At 27.8% G+C, this 16,049-nt stretch overlaps 1 protein-coding gene and 1 long non-coding RNA gene across 3 annotated transcripts in view; one reads left to right on the top strand and one right to left on the bottom strand.

Moving 5' to 3' along the window:
* Positions 1–11,784, top strand: part of LOC147816694 (uncharacterized) — a 197,103-nt gene extending 185,319 nt beyond the window's left edge. The window contains exons 3-4 of one of the 2 annotated variants that reach the window (XM_087150370.1): positions 3,885–3,968; positions 4,470–4,992. In XM_087150370.1, coding sequence (XP_087006496.1) covers positions 3,885–3,958 — 74 coding nt within the window. In that variant the 3' untranslated portion in view covers positions 3,959–3,968; positions 4,470–4,992. Of the gene's footprint in view, positions 1–3,884; positions 3,969–4,469; positions 4,993–11,072 lie in introns of those variants that run through there. The other variant, XM_087150377.1, reaches the window with a different exon arrangement.
* LOC147816695 (uncharacterized) lies at positions 1,481–2,641 on the bottom strand. Its single transcript, XR_015428756.1, has 2 exons — positions 2,505–2,641; positions 1,481–2,003 (listed from the first exon to the last, which is right to left on the bottom strand). It is a non-coding gene; the product is annotated as an uncharacterized LOC147816695 (long non-coding RNA).
* Positions 11,785–16,049: the final 4,265 nt, after the last annotated feature.

The following is a 16,049-nucleotide window of genomic DNA, read 5'->3' as shown; positions in this document are numbered from 1 at the left end:
GCAAGCAGTTACCTACCTCTTCCAAACAAAAATAGCAACCAAAAAAAGTATTATTAATTGCAAAATTTAATTATTTGTATTGTCTAATTATTTTTATTAAATCATATCTTTTATAAAATAATAGTTTTCTAAGGTGATAGAGTGTTTTTTTTTTTTTTTTTTTAAGCTGTTAAATTTCAAACTATAAAATAATTAATCATTTAAAAAAAAAAAACAATCTTTATTTCAAACCTAGTAGGATAAAGGGGCTTCCACCAAATAAGGGATTGAGAGTACGAAAACAGAATAAAATATTACGATTTTTTTTTTCCAAGTCTCAACATATCAACCATAATAACGGGCCATTTTATCTCTTACTGCATCGTATAAATCCTTTGAGAGCAAGCAGTTACCTACCTCTTCCAAACAAAAATAGCAACCAAAAAAAGTATTATTAATTGCAAAATTTAATTATTTGTATTGTCTAATTATTTTTATTAAATCATATCTTTTATAAAATAATAGTTTTCTAAGGTGATAGAGTGTTTTTTTTTTTTTTTTTTTAAGCTGTGAAATTTCAAACTATAAAATAATTAATCATTTAAAAAAAAAAAACAATCTTTATTTCAAACCTAGTAGGATAAAGGGGCTTCCACCAAATAAGGGATTGAGAGTACGAAAACAGAATAAAATATTACGATTTTTTTTTTCCAAGTCTCAACATATCAACCATAATACCCCTAATTATTTGTATTTATAATTATTTGCAAGATTTAATTATTTGTATTGTCTAATTATTTTTATTAAATCATATCTTTTATAAAATAATAGTTGTCTAAGGTGATAGAGTGTTTTTTTTTTTTTTTTTAAGCTGTGAAATTTCAAACTATAAAATAATTAATCATTTAAAAAAAAAAAACAATCTTTATTTCAAACCTAGTAGGATAAAGGGGCTTCCACCAAATAAGGGATTGAGAGTACGAAAACAGAATAAAATATTACGATTTTTTTTTTCCAAGTCTCAACATATCAACCATAATAACGGGCCATTTTATCTCTTACTGCATCGTATAAATCCTTTGAGAGCAAGCAGTTACCTACCTCTTCCAAACAAAAATAGCAACCAAAAAAAGTAGTATTAACTATTTACAATGAAAAAATATTGAAAGAGAAATTAATCTTTTAAGAAAATATTTATGTATTCTTAAAAAAAATTTCTATCTTTTTAAAGAAAATATTTATGTATTCTTAAAAAAATTTTCTATCTTTTTAAAGAAAATATTTATGTATTCTTAAAAAAATTAATCTTTTAAGAAAATATTTATGTATTCTTAAAAAAATTTTCTATCTTTTTAAAGAAAATATTTATGTATTCTTAAAAAAATTTTTTACTTTTGTTAAAAATTTTCCAGTTTTTCAAAAATTATTAAAGGATATAACTTTTTTCTTGATACTATAAACTTTTTTCACCTGTGAAAATGATCGATAAAGACAAAATATATTTTAATAAAATAAATAACATTTTATTCAAAGTTTCACCCTAGCACTTCTTCATTACCAGGTTTCTTATCAATTTTATTTTTACAATACATTTTTTAATTTTTTTATTTACATCTAAATGTGCTGGTAATTAAACATCGTTTAATGTTTTGAAAATACATTTTTCCCCACTGGAGCTGATTTTCTATTTCGCAAAAAGTCATTTATCTTGATATCCGAGTGCTTGTCCTATTTATAGGTCGTGTAGAAATCGTCCAAATGCTTTCCCCTTAACGAGAGCACAATGTTTTATAAACTCTGGTGCATGAAGAAAAAGTTGTTGTCAGTTCATCTACTTTAGTACAGCCAAAATCCTCTAAACTGTAAAACATTCTGCAACGGTGGTTGGAATGTACAAACTCCGGTAATGGGATTAACTTTCACGGCATGAAAAGCAAGTTCTTTGACAATGTAACACCATGACGAAAGTTGAAAACCTTCAAAATCAGTGACTAAAGCTGACAATCCCTTTTTCGGTTTCCTTCCTACAATAAAAAAAAGAAAATTTTGAATCACCAAGAAAAATAATTAGACGACACACAGTTAAAATGATTATGATAATCTTCATAACTCCTTTCGATTGCTACGATTAAGAATTTATTTGCAAAGTAAAAGTCTTTACCCCCTGAGTTCTGTCTAAAATAAACATTTTTTTACAAAAACAAATATGAAACGTTCCTTTAACAAAAAAAAAGTTAATTTAACAAATATTAGCTTTATTTAGATTTCGTAATGAAAAAAAAAAAATAACTGTTCGTAATTTGTAACTAAGAAGATAATAAATTTTTTTTATTATTAGCAAAATAAAAAAAATTAATTAAAATGAACAAAGCAATTTACTTTCTCCTGGTTAATTAAAGATACAGATTAACACAGCTCAGCAGATCTATAAATAATACTATTTAACATTGACAATACACTATTTTATCATCAATATAATAAAATAACATAGTTTTTTAAAATTTTAATAAAAAATTAGTACTTACTTGAATATCATCATGCTTCTGCTTTAGTATTGCGTTTCCATCCATAACGAAGAGAAGAATCCTTTTTTATTCTAGTGGCTCCATCTATATTTAAATATTAAAAAGAAAATATATGAATAACTCTTCCTAAATTCTACTAACTCTTCTCTTACTAAACTTATAACTCTTCTCTTACTAAATTCTCTTTACATGTTTCTTAGATTCAAAATAATTATTTTGAAACTTTTAGGAAATTTAAAATATAATTGATGATATAAATATGTAGCTATTCATTTTCTAATAGAAAATAAAATTAATTCAAATATTTCTTTCATGAGATTACAAAATAAGTATTTTAATATAATAATTAAATTGTATTAGTTGATAAATTATAAGTTTGAAGATGTTCGTTATTGTATTTAAAAATATGATTGAATAAACACTGTAAATATATTGTTATATATTAGTTTTTTAGTTAGATAATAATTGTTTCATAAAAATAAATCTAAAATTAATAAAATTTATATTTCCTAAATATCTATATTAATACGAGTTGAATATCTTGCAAAACTAAAAATTAGATGCAATCTGTTCAGTTTTCACAACTCTTACTGGTCGTTGGACTAAGCGTAGGAGGTTTTCGTAGTTTTCCTCTTCATATAACATGGGGACTCGACTAAGCGTAGGAGGTTTTCGTGGTTTTCCTCTTCATATAACATGGGGACTCGACTAAGCGTAGGAGGTTTTCGTGGTTTTCCTCTTCATATAACATGGGGACTCGACTAAGCGTAGGAGGTTTTCGTGGTTTTCCTCTTCATATAACATGGGGACTCGACTAAGCGTAGGAGGTTTTCGTGGTTTTCCTCTTCATATAACATGGGGATTCGACTAAGCGTAGGAGGTTTTCGTGGTTTTCCTCTTCATATAACATGGGGACTCGACTAAGCGTAGGAGGTTTTCGTGGTTTTCCTCTTCATATAACATGGGTACTCACAAAGTCCACTTCGAAGACATGTATTGTTTCAAGATCAAGGAGTTCCCTTGTCTTCTGGGTTCAAAAATGACAAGACTACATTGATAACCGTAAAATTTTAAGCTGTAAAATTTCAAAAGAAGGTGATAATTATCTAATTTTATAAAATAATTAATCATTTAAAAAAATAACATTCATTGATTTAAAATTAATATACCTTTAAGTCTAATACTTTTAATATTCTTAGTAGACATACTTAATAGATACAATTTTATTTTAATATTGAATCAATTTATTTGAAATGTATTCATTGATATTGATTAGGTTAGTTCTAATTAAGAACTATTATATCAACTATAGTTATATTAAAAATAACTAGAATTTAGGAAGAGTTATTCATATATTTTCTTTTTAATATTTAAATATAGATGGAGCCACTAGAATAAAAAAGGATTCTTCTCTTCGTTATGGATGGAAACGCAATACTAAAGCAGAAGCATGATGATATTCAAGTAAGTACTAATTTTTTATTAAAATTTTAAAAAACTATGTTATTTTATTATATTGATGATAAAATAGTGTATTGTCAATGTTAAATAGTATTATTTATAGATCTGCTGAGCTGTGTTAATCTGTATCTTTAATTAACCAGGAGAAAGTAAATTGCTTTGTTCATTTTAATTAATTTTTTTTATTTTGCTAATAATAAAAAAAATTTATTATCTTCTTAGTTACAAATTACGAACAGTTATTTTTTTTTTTTCATTACGAAATCTAAATAAAGCTAATATTTGTTAAATTAACTTTTTTTTTGTTAAAGGAACGTTTCATATTTGTTTTTGTAAAAAAATGTTTATTTTAGACAGAACTCAGGGGGTAAAGACTTTTACTTTGCAAATAAATTCTTAATCGTAGCAATCGAAAGGAGTTATGAAGATTATCATAATCATTTTAACTGTGTGTCGTCTAATTATTTTTCTTGGTGATTCAAAATTTTCTTTTTTTTATTGTAGGAAGGAAACCGAAAAAGGGATTGTCAGCTTTAGTCACTGATTTTGAAGGTTTTCAACTTTCGTCATGGTGTTACATTGTCAAAGAACTTGCTTTTCATGCCGTGAAAGTTAATCCCATTACCGGAGTTTGTACATTCCAACCACCGTTGCAGAATGTTTTACAGTTTAGAGGATTTTGGCTGTACTAAAGTAGATGAACTGACAACAACTTTTTCTTCATGCACCAGAGTTTATAAAACATTGTGCTCTCGTTAAGGGGAAAGCATTTGGACGATTTCTACACGACCTATAAATAGGACAAGCACTCGGATATCAAGATAAATGACTTTTTGCGAAATAGAAAATCAGCTCCAGTGGGGAAAAATGTATTTTCAAAACATTAAACGATGTTTAATTACCAGCACATTTAGATGTAAATAAAAAAATTAAAAAATGTATTGTAAAAATAAAATTGATAAGAAACCTGGTAATGAAGAAGTGCTAGGGTGAAACTTTGAATAAAATGTTATTTATTTTATTAAAATATATTTTGTCTTTATCGATCATTTTCACAGGTGAAAAAAGTTTATAGTATCAAGAAAAAAGTTATATCCTTTAATAATTTTTGAAAAACTGGAAAATTTTTAACAAAAGTAAAAAATTTTTTTAAGAATACATAAATATTTTCTTTAAAAAGATAGAAAATTTTTTTAAGAATACATAAATATTTTCTTAAAAGATTAATTTTTTTAAGAATACATAAATATTTTCTTTAAAAAGATAGAAAATTTTTTTAAGAATACATAAATATTTTCTTTAAAAAGATAGAAATTTTTTTTAAGAATACATAAATATTTTCTTAAAAGATTAATTTCTCTTTCAATATTTTTTCATTGTAAATAGTTAATACTACTTTTTTTGGTTGCTATTTTTGTTTGGAAGAGGTAGGTAACTGCTTGCTCTCAAAGGATTTATACGATGCAGTAAGAGATAAAATGGCCCGTTATTATGGTTGATATGTTGAGACTTGGAAAAAAAAAATCGTAATATTTTATTCTGTTTTCGTACTCTCAATCCCTTATTTGGTGGAAGCCCCTTTATCCTACTAGGTTTGAAATAAAGATTGTTTTTTTTTTTTAAATGATTAATTATTTTATAGTTTGAAATTTCACAGCTTAAAAAAAAAAAAAAAAACACTCTATCACCTTAGACAACTATTATTTTATAAAAGATATGATTTAATAAAAATAATTAGACAATACAAATAATTAAATCTTGCAAATAATTATAAATACAAATAATTAGGGGTATTATGGTTGATATGTTGAGACTTGGAAAAAAAAAATCGTAATATTTTATTCTGTTTTCGTACTCTCAATCCCTTATTTGGTGGAAGCCCCTTTATCCTACTAGGTTTGAAATAAAGATTGTTTTTTTTTTTTAAATGATTAATTATTTTATAGTTTGAAATTTCACAGCTTAAAAAAAAAAAAAAAAAAACACTCTATCACCTTAGAAAACTATTATTTTATAAAAGATATGATTTAATAAAAATAATTAGACAATACAAATAATTAAATTTTGCAATTAATAATACTTTTTTTGGTTGCTATTTTTGTTTGGAAGAGGTAGGTAACTGCTTGCTCTCAAAGGATTTATACGATGCAGTAAGAGATAAAATGGCCCGTTATTATGGTTGATATGTTGAGACTTGGAAAAAAAAAATCGTAATATTTTATTCTGTTTTCGTACTCTCAATCCCTTATTTGGTGGAAGCCCCTTTATCCTACTAGGTTTGAAATAAAGATTGTTTTTTTTTTTTAAATGATTAATTATTTTATAGTTTGAAATTTAACAGCTTAAAAAAAAAAAAAAAAAAACACTCTATCACCTTAGAAAACTATTATTTTATAAAAGATATGATTTAATAAAAATAATTAGACAATACAAATAATTAAATTTTGCAATTAATAATACTTTTTTTGGTTGCTATTTTTGTTTGGAAGAGGTAGGTAACTGCTTGCTCTCAAAGGATTTATACGATGCAGTAAGAGATAAAATGGCCCGTTATTATGGTTGATATGTTGAGACTTGGAAAAAAAAAATCGTAATATTTTATTCTGTTTTCGTACTCTCAATCCCTTATTTGGTGGAAGCCCCTTTATCCTACTAGGTTTGAAATAAAGATTGTTTTTTTTTTTTTTAAATGATTAATTATTTTATAGTTTGAAATTTCACAGCTTAAAAAAAAAAAAAAAAAAACACTCTATCACCTTAGACAACTATTATTTTATAAAAGATATGATTTAATAAAAATAATTAGACAATACAAATAATTAAATCTTGCAAATAATTATAAATACAAATAATTAGGGGTATTATGGTTGATATGTTGAGACTTGGAAAAAAAAATCGTAATATTTTATTCTGTTTTCGTACTCTCAATCCCTTATTTGGTGGAAGCCCCTTTATCCTACTAGGTTTGAAATAAAGATTGTTTTTTTTTTTTAAATGATTAATTATTTTATAGTTTGAAATTTCACAGCTTAAAAAAAAAAAAAAAAACACTCTATCACCTTAGACAACTATTATTTTATAAAAGATATGATTTAATAAAAATAATTAGACAATACAAATAATTAAATCTTGCAAATAATTATAAATACAAATAATTAGGGGTATTATGGTTGATATGTTGAGACTTGGAAAAAAAAAATCGTAATATTTTATTCTGTTTTCGTACTCTCAATCCCTTATTTGGTGGAAGCCCCTTTATCCTACTAGGTTTGAAATAAAGATTGTTTTTTTTTTTTAAATGATTAATTATTTTATAGTTTGAAATTTCACAGCTTAAAAAAAAAAAAAAAAAAAACACTCTATCACCTTAGACAACTATTATTTTATAAAAGATATGATTTAATAAAAATAATTAGACAATACAAATAATTAAATTTTGCAATTAATAATACTTTTTTTGGTTGCTATTTTTGTTTGGAAGAGGTAGGTAACTGCTTGCTCTCAAAGGATTTATACGATGCAGTAAGAGATAAAATGGCCCGTTATTATGGTTGATATGTTGAGACTTGGAAAAAAAAAATCGTAATATTTTATTCTGTTTTCGTACTCTCAATCCCTTATTTGGTGGAAGCCCCTTTATCCTACTAGGTTTGAAATAAAGATTGTTTTTTTTTTTTAAATGATTAATTATTTTATAGTTTGAAATTTCACAGCTTAAAAAAAAAAAAAAAAAAACACTCTATCACCTTAGACAACTATTATTTTATAAAAGATATGATTTAATAAAAATAATTAGACAATACAAATAATTAAATCTTGCAAATAATTATAAATACAAATAATTAGGGGTATTATGGTTGAGACTTGGAAAAAAAAAATCGTAATATTTTAATTCTGTTTTCGTACTCTCAATCCCTTATTTGGCCCCTTTATCCTACTATCACAAATCCTACTCATATGTGTTGGTTATCTTAGCATCAGCCCCGCTAGGTGCTCCAACTAATTCATCTGAGTGGAAATAAATAATAAATCGCCGAAGCTCAACTGAAATGTGGGGTTCAATATCTTTTACTGAGAGAAAATTAGAATGAAGTAGTGAGATTGAACAAACAAGTTTGAGAGAGAGAGAGAGAGAAGAGGTTTTGTGGCAGACTGCCTCGCCTCCCTTCGAGGTATTACCCCCGAGCTTCTCAGGTGCACAGTAGCCACATAGCCCCAGAGAAAAGGAGAAATACATAATAAATGCGCAAAATTATTTACAAGTATTTACAGCTATTTACAAAATTTACGGGACAATACTCCGTCGGATAGGAAAAAGGCGGTTGCCGGGCTATATTTCATGTTGTCTTTGATGAGTGCAAAATCAAAATTTTTTAAAGTAATTGCACGTATGACAAGAGAGTGCATCTCTTGAAGAAACTTGCACATAGTTCAGCTATGTGCTCATCTATTTTGTTGATTTTTTAACTCTCGTCTTTTAGATCTTTCATTCTCATGGATCTGGGGGCTCCTGTAATACATCTGAGGAATTTATTTTGAGTATCTATAGTTTTAATATTGGTTTCAGAGATTTATAGTTTTAATATTGGTTTTCAGAGATTTATAGTTTTAATATTGGTTTCAGAGATTTATAGTTTTAATATTGGTTTCAGAGATTTATAGTTTTAATATTGGTTTCAGAAATCTATAGTTTTAATACTGGTTTCAGAAATCTATAGTTTTAATACTGGTTTCAGAGATCTATAGTTTTAATATTGGTTTAAGTGATAGTTTTAATATTGGTTTCAGAGATTTATAGTTTTTAATATTGGTTTCAGAGATTTATAGTTTTTAATATTGGTTTAAGTGATAGTTTTAATATTGGTTTAAGTGATAGTTTTAATATTGGTTTAAGTGATAGTTTTAATATTGGTTTCAGAGATTTATAGTTTTAATATTGATTTCAGAGATTTATAGTTTTAATATTGATTTCAGAGATTTATAGTTTTAATATTGGTTTAAGTGATAGTTTTAATATTGGTTTCAGAGATCTATAGTTTTAATATTGGTTTAAGTGATAGTTTTAATATTGGTTTCAGAGATCTATAGTTTTAATATTGGTTTTCAGAGATTTATAGTTTTAATATTGGTTTTCAGAGATTTATAGTTTTAATATTGGTTTTCAGAGATTTATAGTTTTAATATTGGTTTTCAGAGATTTATAGTTTTAATATTGGTTTTCAGAGATTTATAGTTTTAATATTGGTATTCCAGTTTAAAGAACTAGTGGTTTTCAGAGATTTATAGTTTTAATATTGGTATTCCAGTTTAAAGAACTAGTGGTATTGCATCATTGAAAAGAGTAATATTTGGATAACTGATTTCTTGGGATTTATTGATCTGCTCATAATAATTAGTAGTGAAGATTTAGTGGTGTTGATGGCTAACTTTCCATTTTTGTGCACCAGTCTTCGATATGAGGTATGATATTACTGAGATTAGTAACTGATTTCTTGGGATTTATTGATCTGCTCATAATAATTAGTAGTGAAGATTTAGTGGTGTTGATGGCTAACTTTCCATTTTTGTGCACCAGTCTTCGATATGAGGTATGATATTACTGAGATTAGTAACTGATTTCTTGGGATTTATTGATCTGCTCATAATAATTAGTAGTGAAGATTTAGTGGTGTTGATGGCTAACTTTCCATTTTTGTGCACCAGTCTTCGATATGAGGTATGATATTACTGAGATTAGTAACTGACTTCTTGGGATTTATTGATCTGCTCATAAGTGCTGTATCATCTGCGTAGATGGCTGAGGTGATGTTTCTCATATTATTAAAATTTGGAAAGTCTGCTGAATAAATTAGGTAGAGCACAGGGCCGAGAATTGAACCTTGCGGAACTCCTGCTTTAATGTTTCTAGCGGAAGAAAAATGCTGTAATTGATCTTAATATGAAAAGTTCTGTTTGTCAGATAATTATTAATTAGTAGTATTAGATCTTTGGGGATATTGAAATTTATGAGCTTGTATACGAGGCCCTGATGCCAGACTCGGTCAAAGGCTTTGGCCACATCCAACATCAGGAGCGCTGTTGTTTCTTTTTTGAAGAATCTTTGGTTAATATTCTCAATAACTATCGCAAATCCGTGGCGCAGAAGCCCCTTTATAGTACTATCGCAAATCCGTGGCGCAGAAGCCCCTTTATAGTACTAGGTTTGAAATAAAGATTGTTTTTTTAAATGATTAATTATTTTATAGTTTGAAATTTTACAGCTTAGAAAAGAAAACACTCTATCACCTTAGACAAATATCTTATAAAAGATAATTAGACAATAAAACTAATTATAAATAAAACTAATTAGACAATACAAATAATTAAATCTTGTAAAAGATAATTAGACAATAAAACTAATTATAAATAAAACTAATTAGACAATACAAATAATTAAATCTTGTAAAAGATAATTAGACAATAAAACTAATTATAAATCAAAACTAATTAGACAATACAAATAATTAAATCTTGTAAAAGATAATTAGACAATAAAACTAATTATAAATCAAAACTAATTAGACAATACAAATAATTAAATCTTGTAAAAGATAATTATAAATCAAAATAGAATTATAAATCAAAATAGAATTAGACAATACAAATAATTATAAATACAAAAAAAACATTTTCAGGGATTTCTTTATCGCAGACTGTCTGAATAGGTAAAAAAAAAAAAAAAAAAAAAGAACTGTATCATGCTATCCTCTATTGGTGGAATTGCAAGTTATTCAGGAGTTTCTTTATAAAGAATCTTATTACAGTTTAGTTATTTGAAAAAAAAAAAAAAAAACATTTCGTGGTTTTCTTTATCGCGTAACGCTTAATTTAGTCGTGATTCTATTATTATTTGACGATAAATGTTATTCCAATTACGGATGTTTGTTCAAAGGGATAGAAAGGATTCTATTATTATTTGACGATAAATGTTATTCCAATTACGGATGTTTGTTCAAAGGGATAGAAAGGATTCTATTATTATTTTAACTATTAATAACAAATTAACATTTTTATCCTACTCTATATCATTTTTAAAATTTTAATCGCATTTTATTTCTTTTCTTTTAGGTTCATGTCTTTGGTTCGAAACGGAAGAAAGTAGAATCATCTCAAACTAGTTTCCAGTTTTTACAATCAATGCGAATAAAGGAACGCATCCAATATGAAAATCCAAAAAGACTTTTGAAAATTTTGGAAAGTCTACATAAAGACGTTTATTATAACAAGCTCTTTAGTGATTTGAATAATCTTTTAAAAAGGGACCAACGGTTATGTTATAAAAGGCATACTTGATCTAGAAAAGAACTTTTAAAAGTATTTTTTGACTCTGCACATTCCTGTAAATTAGAACAATGGAAAGAATTATATAAATACTTGAAATCTGAAAATTGCATTTGTGGTGGTATGAATAACTATTTAAAAATTCGCAATAGTCGCTTAGTAAAAGGAATAAATCTATTTGATGGTATTATTATTATTATTATTATTATTTTTTTACTTCACTTGATTCTGATCATCTGACTTTATTTGTTAATCGCATGCAAGGACACATGTAAATAGAAATTGTTTTTATGCTTTTGAGAAACAGCGACCTTTTGTGTCATTCTAATGTTAAAATTTGTATCATGTCATTTATTATTTATTATGAAAGAGGATTAAAGGTCTGGACTGACCCGCGGACATCATTAAGTCGAGGCTAAGAAGCCACCGTGACTTTTAATTTTTAATCACATGAAAGGACACACATACATAGAATAAAACTATAATTAATTCAAGTGAACTTTTTGTATCATTCTAGCGTGTTATAAGTTGCGCAAGACCAATTATAAATATTACGTGAAAGGACACACATAAACAGAAAAAAAAAACTATAATTATATACTTGATATAAAAAATAAAAAAAACTGTAAACTTTTGTATCATTTTAGCGTTAAAAAAATTTTGTGCAAGATCAAAAGACAGAATCGTCTGGAATAAACTTTTTCTGGCGTCATCTCCTTCGCCCACTCAAGTAATAAATATCACTCAATTCATAAATGTCACATACAAGGACACACTTAAACAGAAAAAAAATTATAATTATATGCTTTAGAGAAATAAGCATTATTTAATGCGTGACAAACAAGCGACCTCTTGTAACATTCTAGCTTAAAAAAAGTTGTGCAAGATCAATCATAAATGTCACATACAAGGACACACTTAAACAGAAAAAAAACTATAATTATATGCTTTAGAGAAATAAGTATTATTTTATGCGTAACAAACAAGCGAACTCTTGTATCATTCTAGCTTAAAAAAAAATATGTGCAAGATCAATCATAAATGTCACATACAAGGACACACTTAAACAGAAAAAAAACTATAATTATATGCTTTAGAGAAATAAGTATTATTTTATGCGTAACAAACAAGCGACTTCTTGTATCATTCTAGCTTAAAAAAAAGTTGTGCAAGATCAATCATAAATGTCACATACAAGGACACACTTAAAAAAAAAAAAAAGGTTGTGCAAGATCAAAAGACAGAATCGTTTGGAATAAACTTTTTCTGGCGTCATCTCCTTCGCCCACACAATTCATACGATTATTTGAAACGTGGAGGTCTTTTCAAAAAAAAAAAAAAAAAAAAATTGTTTTCGAATCGTCTGGAATAAACTTTTCTAAAGTCATCTCCTTGACCTACCCAATTCATACGATCATTTGAAACGTGGAGGTCTTTTCAAAAAAAAAAAAAAAAAAAAATGTTGTTCGAATTGTCTGAAATAAGTAGGTTCTTTTCGACTGGATTTATTTCCATCTTGCAGAGTATAAAAAATTAGGTGTAATTCAAAAAATATTTGCTCTTGAATAAGTACTCTGAAAAAAAAAAAAAAAAACTTGATTAGTTTAGTAGTAAGTATAGTTCCAACATATAACTTTCCTCTAATAATTTTTTTGTTGTAAAATTTCGTTGATATCTAACCCGAATAGGAACTGTGTTATTAGTATTTTTTCGTTATTTCAAGCATATAGCCATTTACTATCTGCTGCTCATTCGATATCTAACGCTTGTCAGGTACATCATAACGTTTGAGGTGGGGCCGATTCAAAACACTGAGGATTTATTTATCCTCTTTATGCAGTTATTATATAGAACATGGATTAGCAGCTTTCAAATTTACCAACCTTTCCAGAAAAATAAACACTCGGTGTTTTTTTGAATGTTTATAAAATGTGGAAGAAGAAGAAGAAGAAGAAAAAAAAACGATTGAATCTGGTAAGTACTAGTAAAGATTACGAGAAATAAATATTTTTATGTGGACTGTTTAGAGAAATAAACACTCTAATATTTTTATGTGGACTGTTTAGAGAAATAAACACTCTAATATTTTTATGTGGACTGTTTAGAGAAATAAACACTCTAATATTTTTATGTGGACTGTTTAGAGAAATAAACACTCTAATATTTTTATGTGGACTGTTTAGAGAAATAAACACTCTGTTTTTTTTTTGTTTTTTTTTTAATGTTTATAAAATGGATTTATTAAATTTTTAAAGCATTAAAACGTTCGACTACATTTTTTACAGACTGTAGTTCAATATTAAGTTGATTATCTAAATAGAAACATTTCACGAATCGTCATTTGGTTCAATAATTTTGAAGATTCCGATAATAGGTTCAAATTTATTAGTTTAAAGAGGTTAAAAAATTGAAAATAAATTGTTTGATTCGAAGTACTTAAATTAGTTCGTCATTTAAAATTTAATTCACAAAAGTATAACCTTGTACTTAAGGTTTTCATTATTTCCGAACTTAGAAGAATATATCTCACTCATTTTACAAGGAAGTATTGGGAAAAAAGTATGAAACACTAATGCTAAGATTTTTTTTAATGCATAATATTAATTTTTTCAGTTGAAAGAGTTCAAAGCAATTAATATGTTTCAAAATTAGCCTATAAGAGGGCAAAAAAATTTTACAAAATTTTTTGACAGTAAAAATATAAAACTAGATAAAACATTATGGACACAGTTTGCTTTTATTTATTTTTTTCATTTTTTGTATTTCTTTTTTTAATATTTCTTTTTTTAATATTTCTTTTTTTATATTTCTCTTTTTTTATATTTTTTTCTTTTTTATATTTTTTCTTTTTCATATTTTTTCTTTTTTATATATTTCCTTTTTTTATATTTCTTTTTTTTATATTTCTTTTTTTTATATTTCTTTTTTTTATATTTCTTTTTTTATATTTTCTTTTTCTTTATATTTTCTTTTTTCATATTTTTTATATTTTTAAAATTTTTTTCATTCTTTTTTATATTTTTTTTTTAGAAATTTATTAATCATTTATTAATAAATTTCTAAAAATAACAGTAAATATGACGAATATAACAGTACATGACTAGTTTTCTAATTGACAATCAGAAAAATAATTTGCTTGAAAAATTCATTGTTTTCTGACTGAAAAGCTTTAGAGATTATAATAAACGCTTCAACGGCTTTCGTGCAAATTGCATTTTTGTAGTACATTTTATAAGCATTGCGTGGATTTTTTTATATTCAATAATTCTTTGTCCTTAAAATCATAAAAAAGGTATGCATCAAAAGTGGAAATGATAATTTAATAAAGAAAACTGAGCCAAAAATATTTTTTTTTGGTCATAAGAACTTTTCACTCATTTTTGTATATTTACCAATAGACATAACTGAAGGAATTTGAAAATAATTTAGATATACGATTCAAGTTTAAAATCATATTTAAATATTTCGAAACTTATATTTCTTTTTCATCACAAATTGAAATTATAAACAACTTTTCAAATTTAATTTTTAATAACTAAAATCTCACTTAAATATGCTTAAAATTCATCTTTTTAATTAATAAATTTGGCAGCGAAAAAGAAAATACTGTAAAATATCACAATCCGTTAATACAATCTAAATGCAAATCCTGGGTTCCATAGTAATATTTTGATTAGATTTACATTATTAGCAACTCACTGTGGTTGGTGGAAGTCGGATTCGTATTGACCAGCCATGCCATAGCTGGGATACGAACCCGGCTCACCGCATTGGAAGGCGAACGCTCTATCCCCTTAGCCATAGCGGCGCAAGATTTACAGTAATTCCCTGCGGTCGGTCCAAGCCGGATGCGGATTCGTATCTACCAGCCATGTCATCGCTGGGATACGAACCCGGCTCACCTCTTTGGGAGGCGAACGCTCTATCCCCTGAGCCATCGCGGCGCAAGATTTGCAGTAATTCCCTGTGGTCGGTCCAAGCCGGATGCGAATTCGTATCTACCAGCCATGTCATCGCTGGAATACGAACCCGGCTCACCTCATTGGGAGGCGAACGCTCTATCCCCTGAGCCATCGCGGCGCAAGATTTACAGTAATTCCCTGTGGTCGGTCCAAGCCGGATGCGGATTCGTATCTACCAGCCATGTCATCGCTGGAATACGAACCCGGCTCACCTCATTGGGAGGCGAACGCTCTATCCCCTGAGCCATCGCGGCGCAAGATTTACAGTAATTCCCTGTGGTCGGTCCAAGCCGGATGCGGATTCGTATCTACCAGCTATGTCATCGCTGGAATACGAACCCGGCTCACCTCATTGGGAGGCGAACGCTCTATCCCCTGAGCCATCGCGGAGCAAGATTTGCAGTATTTCCTGTGGTCGGTCCAAGCCGGATGCGGATTCGTATCTACCAGCCATGTCATCGCTGGAATACGAACCCGGCTCACCTCATTGGGAGGCGAACGCTCTATCCCCTGAGCCATCGCGGCGCAAGATTTGCAGTAATTCCCTGTGATCGGTCCAAGCCGGATGCGGATTCGTATCTACCAGTCATGTCATCGCTGGGATACGAACCCGGCTCACCTCTTTGGGAGGCGAACGCTCTATCCCCTGAGCCATCGCGGCGCAAGATTTACAGTAATTCCCTGTGGTCGGTCCAAGCCGGATGCGGATTCGTATCTACCAGCCATGTCATCGCTGGAATACGAACCCGGCTCACCTCATTGGGAGGCGAACGCTCTATCCCCTGAGCCATCGCGGCGCAAG

The sequence above is a fragment of the Parasteatoda tepidariorum genome, chromosome 1, assembly GCF_982258835.1.
Source record: "Parasteatoda tepidariorum strain Cologne lab strain chromosome 1, Ptep-v5.0, whole genome shotgun sequence".
NCBI lineage: Eukaryota > Metazoa > Arthropoda > Arachnida > Araneae > Theridiidae > Parasteatoda > Parasteatoda tepidariorum.
Note: the sequence above shows the minus strand (reverse complement) of the source record. Positions and strands in the feature narration are given on the sequence as shown.